Raw genomic sequence first — 7,484 nt, 5'->3', positions numbered from 1 at the left:
ATACTGTTGAAATGTATTGGTGTTGATGAAACCTACCTTCCGTATTGGCAAATAGTGCCCGGCTGGAAGACCGTAGTATAGCAGCCTGCGGAATATGTCTCTGCCATCCAATTTTTCTCCAAGTAGTTGATTGGCTGTATATATAATATAAAGATTTCTATTATTGATGAGCAGGTCTAGGCAAAACTAACTTAAAATGATATAAAACTGTTTAGCTATTTTTATTCAATAACACAACATAGAGGAAACAAAGCTAAACACACTTTTAAGGTCAGGGAAAAAATCACTTTGGGCTGAAGCATTTTATAATGTAAATGTTCAATTTTGATGGTTTTATGAGGGCTGCATTTTTTTTTATCAGAGGGGTTATAAAGTGGAGATATCATAATTATGGCCGAACGTACTCACTACGAATATATCAAAACTGTCAACTGAGCTTGATTATGTTAGCACTTATTACATTGAATGACTGGTGTTTTATACAGTAAGTACCGTAACGTGGCAACCGTTGTTTGGCTATTATAACGACTTACATGCATTGCTTCGTCTGTCCCGAACACCTTAGCGTAATACCGACACAGTTTATCACGTCTAGTAATGAATACAAACACATATTATTATTATTATTATTATTATTATTATTATTATTATTATTATTATTATTATTATTATTATTATTATTATTATTATTATTATTATTTGTAAATTGTTTGCTTTATATTTAATTCATTGACCATTTGTTAGAACATATTTTTTATATGAAAATGTTATCCCTCTAAATTTGTTTGTAAGTTATTATTATCATTATTATTCCATTATTAAAACAGTAGTTCCATTGACACTTAGTTCTTTTGAGATTTGAAATAATAACCAAAACATTCCAAATATGTTAATGTCTTTACCAAACTCAAGTTTTCTGTACATAGCTTACCTTTCGTTTTCAGTCAGCTGACAGAACTTTCTCGCCTTGTTTGCTGTTATAAACCTGTTTTGAAAATAAGATTTATAAGAAATTGTAGAAGTTGTGTTTTCGTTTGTTATAAACCTGTTTTAAAAATAAAATTTATAAGAAATTGTAAAAGTTGTGTTTTCGTTTGTTATAAACCTGTTTTGAAAATAAAATTTATAAGAAAATGTAGAAGTTGTGCTTTCGTTTGTTACAAACCTGTTTTGAAAATAAAATTTATAAGAAATTGTAGAAGTTGTGTTTTCGTTTGTTATAAACCTGTTTTGAAAATAAAATTTATAAGAAATGGTAGAAGTTATAGGTTGTCGATCTTAAGGCATCGTGTGGGCTTGGGTTTATGTTGCAAAGTCTATGTTGACGGACGCATTCAGCTATCATGCTCATTTGCAATAATTATAATTAGGTTATAATCTCTCATTCAAAACCAGACATTCCTCCGATAAGGAAGATTCGTCTTTATGCAACAGGATGATTAACATCTGGTTAATAGGCCACTTTTGCGACCAGGGTTTTTAACAACTTTGGTCTTTAAAAAAAAATTATTATAAATGAAAGATAAAAGGTTAATTTAGGGGGCACAGAAATATGGTCTTTCATTAGAAGGAGACTTGTATTTAAAAATAATGGGTTGAATGGGTGGGGGACAGTGGATAGGTTTCACGACTGTTTGACTCACGTGACCAAAGCTGGAGCGGTGCCATCGGGTTTAGTGTCATCCAAAGACCACTCGACCGGAAGATCTGGATCGATGCTCCACGATGAACCACAGAAACCTACACACAAGTGAACAAAGAGAATCTAAAAATATATAGGCCTACCTGACCAATAATTTCTCCAAACCTTTTTGGGGGCGATAGGCATATACTGTATATAAAAATAAAATCATAGAAAGTAGACCCTACCTCTGTTTCTCCAAAACTGGGTTTTGTAGTAAATCATACATTTGATAACAGAACCTATGGGACACCGAGCAGCAAGTTGATTTTTAAGCGGTGGTAGTGGTGGATTGAAGTGAACCTTCTGGATCAACGCTGGTGACATCGCCAAAATCACATGCTTGGCCTAAAACAAAAATTAGAATTGACTTCTATTAATCTTGTTCACTATTAATGCTATATTTTTCAAATAATATGCATTAATTTCGTTTTAGTATTTGTATATTTTATCATTAACAATACTTATTAGTTTGTTCTTAGTTAAACTCAATAGGTCATATACTTATCTTAAATGCTGGTACGTATTTATAATCATCATCGTCCTCATTACCACCATGATCACCATCAGTGTGCCCATTCGTCAGAAGAGAGCGATTAGATAACAGTGATCATGGTAGTGGTTATTACACAAATATTCCTTTTTTAAGACATACTAATAGGCACCTTGGAAATTTGAATGATCAATTAATCGGCTTACCTTATACGTCTTTTCTCCTAACGTCTTGATGATGGCGACATCTCCTGATTGGTCGATAGAATACACCGGATTGTCAAAAATTATGCGGTCTTTTCCGATTTTGTCCATTAGTCCGAGAGAAATCCGCTGCGAGCCACCAATGAACTTCTTTTCCTAGTTTACACACGATTATTATATGATATATAACAAAATATAATATAATATAAAGTATATTATATAATATAATATAATATATGTAAAGTATATGTAACATAATATAATGTGATTTAATGTAATGCGATAAAATATGATGCAATGCAATGTTAATGTAATGTAATATATAATGCAATTAGGCCATACATACATAGCATACATTCTAACTTTCTAGAATATAATGCAGTTCATATAAAACTTAATATTATAACACTAATATACTATTCTTCATTAGTGAATATACGTATAACTTAAACATGATCTTCGTGACAGTTAACAAATTACGAGGACGTCCTTACTTGTCCGCCATATTTGGTTGATATGGTTCGCAGGAAGCCACCACATTGCTTGATGTACCATGCAAAGAATAACAACGATACTTCTGTTGGCTCAGACGTTACGATCAGCTGACATAAAGTCTTGGCAAGGTTCCTGCCTGTCCTTCAAAAGATATGTACAAAATATGCTATCGTCAATGTGCAAAACAAAGAAAACTATACGATCTGTAGTAAAAATAAAGCAATCCTAGCTGCAATTTGTCCTATGGAATTGGGTTGTCCAATAGAATACAATAGCTATAGATATAATATAATATTGTATTTGGTATACCGTATTATGAGATACATATGCCTACATACATATTATAGGCTATAATAAGGAATAAAACGGTTGAAAGCAAATATCATCAGCAGAGTTCTCAATGGTAACTAAACCAGAGTGAATTAAAATAATGTCACCCAGATTTTTTTGGGATTAAGTATGCGAGCCATGAGCTAAAAGTTTACGGAAAATGGAAACTAGTGTAGTGTGGGTTAAATTACGTCTACTACAGGCCTATTCATTAGCTGTCTCTTATACACATCTAGATGTGTATAAGAGACAGCAATTGGACTGTTCTACAAATTGATCAGCCATGTGGCTGCATGTTCAATCTGAAACGCTTACTTATTAAAATAAGACTTAGAAAGTTGTCTTTATAGTGTTCATTTCCCCCCACGACTGTATGTTTAGTGATGTATATAAAAGGACTTTTAAATGTCGAGTACGCCTATGGTACACTTCATCAACGCTTGCTTTGGAATGAAAGCTGTTTAAAAATAATAGAGGTTCTGTCCCAAGCTAGAGAGATGGTCAGCATATCAAAAAGGTTGGAAGCATATCAAAAAGTTTCATATAAAATTATTTCTTCAGCTTACGTAGAAGATACTGAATTTTGATGCTTTTCTGATAATTGTTGTTTTTTTTTTTATTAAGCAAGTTGTAAGGTTCTTCCCTGCGGAGAATATACGAAGTATTATGTACTTTTTGTTTGAACTCTCCACCTGGTCTCACCCATTATCTGTCATGTTTGTTGGGAACCTGTTGGCCAACTGGACCCACGCTCAGCCGTCGGGAGTCGAGGTAAAAACCTGTCGTGAAAAACTTAGGCCAATAGTTACAAATATTTTATAAACCAAAGACAGTGCGCCCGAGAGTTGGGTTGATGAGGGCGTGGCCCATCTATCCGGGAAATCCTGGCGTCGCCTCTGATGACGACGATGATTATTATCCCAAACTCTACCAAAATTAGTGCTAAATTATGTAGTTATGTTAACTATTCATGTTTATACTTCGTTAAGGTTGTCTTAGTTATGTTTACATAAAAATGTGTATTAAGGCCTACTAACTTTGTCCATGTAGTATCGTCAATCCATTTCTGTAGCGTTGTGTTATCCAACTTCTCTGCGTTGGGACAATCCCAGGGAGTAGCAGCTGGTATCTAAACAAATCAAACAGTTTAGACGAAGGTTATCGTATCTGAGTCTAAATATCGTTCAGCCGGGCAGCTTCAACAGATTTACATCCTTTCTCTATGAACAGATCAATGTTGGAGATTTCGCCAACTTTTTGCATTCCTTAAAACAGGGGCGGATCCAAAATTTTTCAAACTGGGGTTGGGGCACAACAGTTTAAAAATAGAAAGTGAGTAGCACACAACATTGATTTGCATCGAAATTTTTAAAATTTAGCGGCAAAACAGAAGAATGGAAGGCCCGTGCCCCCCATTCCCCCTACTGAATCCGCCCCTGCTTAAATTATAGAATTTTTTTTATATGAAAATATTAATGTTTAGTGTGACAATCGACGTTGGCAATGACGATGGTGATGATAGTGGCAATGAGTACGATAACAACAATGGATAGAAGTAGTAACCAACTGGCGATAATATTGTAAAGGTACTTTCTGAAATTTGAAAACAAATGAGCAAAATAAAATTGTATTGAAATTTAGGGCTGAGAGTCTTATTTATGTACAGAAACCATAACCATACAATTTCTTACTTCAGCCCCACGATGTTTGGTCAGGCGCTCTATCTATGGAAGTCCCTACCTGGGCCGCCTCCATTTTGAATTTCTGAATCCGCCACTATACTAGATATGGTTATGACAATGGATTGTTGTAGTAACAGACAAGATAAGGTATATCAGTACTTAAGGTGTTGATGAAGATGATGATGATGATGATGTAAATGATTGTGAAGATGATAATAGTGATTATGATGACAAGGATAAGATGAAGATGATGATGATGATAAAGATGGTGATGACGACGACAAGTTGGTAGTGGCGTTGTTGGCGTTGTGAGATGCGGTAGCATAATGATGATGATGATGACAATGACAAAGGCAACAATTAACCAAATTAATAATGACAATAATGACATCATAAGCATGCTTATGATGATAATAACAATAATAATGATAAAAAGTGACTACGATTAGAAATGAGTCATGCTGATTGATATTGGTGATTGTACTGATGATATGTATAATTTTAAGTAATATTTTGACGCCACCTTTTTCCCAATTGAGTCAATTTCTCGCATCACGTGATTGACATCCATCCAGGTGATTGGGTTATAGAATGACGGAAATGAGCCTTCGAATGGATACACCTTACCCTGTCGACCAAAACATTAATACAGCATGAACATATATACAGCAATATTGAATTCACAATATCTTATTTTATTACATCTATAGAAGAGATAACGGAAGCAGATGAAAAACAATAGGACAACGTATACCGTACTGCAATTGTGTTGAGGTGTCCTAGATGGGCTTTATTAATAGAGGGTGAATCGGTATTATCCACTAAAATATTCATCCCATTCATTTAAAATATAGGATTTTTTTGAAAAAAATCCGTTTAATCGACCTAAGGATTTTACAAACGCATTCATTGACAAGTGATCTTACATTTTGTAGAAAAGCCATCCGGGCATTTTCGTCAACTGGATAACTCTCCACACCCAGTTCCTCAGCAACGCGGAGCAGACGATCTTGAGTACGTCCAACATACGAGCCACCAGCATCAACGTACCCACCGACTGAAGCATCCTAGAGATTAAACAAGGACAACTCTCAAGAGGTTTAACATTTTAGGTTTTTAAAATTTGCCAACATACACAACAAACGACAGCCCATTCCCCGCACGCCCCATCCCTGCCCCTGACAATAAGCTGAACCTCGGACCCATGCAATACTGAATTGTTTATAGTAAAAAATCAAATGAATTATTAACTTTAACAGAACACATTTCGGAGATTGATTTAAAAGCAATTTTAGTAGTAAGAAATTCTTAAAATTATTACCAATCAACTGAGTGTTTTTTTTTGTACAGAACATAGGGAAGGTTTTAATTGAAATGCTAAATACTAATTTCAATATACAAAATTATCAAATTAAATATTTGAATTTTATTCATAATTTAGTAATTATTTTAAATAATTTAACCCAGCACAGTGAAACAGCCTTAAATGTATGTTTATTTTTAGTTGCTAGAGAAGACTCACTCAGCAATATATTTTCCATAATGTCTTTTTTTTAAATCATTGTAAGTTGGGGCTTTTGTGTGTAAACATTACCTGTATTGTGTGTGTACGTCCACCCACTCGGTCACGTGCCTCCAGTACAAGAACATCAATCCCATTGTCTACTAGTAGTTTAGCAGCACATAAACCTAAGTAAACATAACATAACTTTAAGTGCATTATGATATTGCACTTTAGATTAATTTCTTTTCCGCATTGTACTCGATGTCCTTTGTATTTTTATGAATACTGTTCTTGGTAAAACACGTTTCTATTAACAACCGAATGTAAAATGAAGTTCAAAAAATATTGAACACAGTGAACAGAACAAATCAGAGAGACAAAACTTGGCGGCACATAAGTCGGTGTATATTATATGCCTATAAACTACAGTATTGAACTTTTTATGGCTTGCCTAGTTTCGAAATCCAGCTGTTTGTGCCCATAACCCAGAGGTTGAATTCTTGTCTTTACTTTATTGAATTTATCGAATGATTAAAACATTGAATGGTTATAGTTTAAGGAGTTTTATTAGCATGTCTGTAGAATTAGATTAAGTATTACTTCTTGGTCCGTTTTGTTTTCACGTGTTAAGCGCATAGGTCTACAAGTCGACCATTATTATATATAGGCCTATATTAGTTTGTTTTAAATATAATTTTACTATTTTGTTTTTTTCTCGTTGGAAGAACTGAATTACTCTGTGGGCCTAATTTGGCCCACGGGTCACATTAAGAACAGTGGCGGCGCCAGCGGGGTGACAGGGGGATCCCCCCACCGGACAGGTGAAGCCCCCCACCCCCGCCGGACAGAGCTCGTCGGGCAGTCAGACCATAAAACATATAAAATAGGCGCACACCAAGCCAACACATGTCTGTCACAGTCTGAGAGTGCCATTTTCGGCCATCTAGAGGTCTTTAAAAAATCTCCCCCTCTCAACTCCTTCTCCCAGCTCGAGCCTAAGAGCTCAAGTCCCCCTGTTGGACAACTTAGCCCCCCACCCCAGAAAATATATCCTAGAGCCGCCACTGATTAAGAACCAGGTCTACAGTATAAAACA

General features: G+C 35.0%; 1 protein-coding gene across 1 annotated transcript; it reads right to left on the bottom strand.

Annotated features, from left to right (window-relative positions):
- Positions 1-32: 32 nt before the first annotated feature.
- LOC117119766 (amine oxidase [flavin-containing] B-like) lies at positions 33-6,628 on the bottom strand. Its single transcript, XM_033264648.1, has 11 exons — positions 6,479-6,628; positions 5,811-5,951; positions 5,408-5,512; positions 4,240-4,331; positions 2,872-3,013; positions 2,381-2,533; positions 1,870-2,029; positions 1,644-1,740; positions 932-985; positions 534-591; positions 33-134 (listed from the first exon to the last, which is right to left on the bottom strand). Exons 1-11 carry the CDS (start codon positions 6,602-6,604, stop codon positions 33-35), a joined length of 1,230 nt encoding a protein of 409 aa, XP_033120539.1. The 5' UTR covers positions 6,605-6,628.
- Between the last annotated feature and the right edge of the window lie 856 nt (positions 6,629-7,484).

The sequence above is a fragment of the Anneissia japonica genome, unplaced genomic scaffold, assembly GCF_011630105.1.
Source record: "Anneissia japonica isolate Jap-2015-1 unplaced genomic scaffold, ASM1163010v1 scaffold11151_len745516_cov174, whole genome shotgun sequence".
Taxonomy (NCBI): Eukaryota; Metazoa; Echinodermata; class Crinoidea; order Comatulida; family Comatulidae; genus Anneissia; species Anneissia japonica.
The sequence above is the reverse complement of the archived record's forward strand: the minus strand, read 5'-3'. Positions and strand labels throughout refer to the sequence as shown.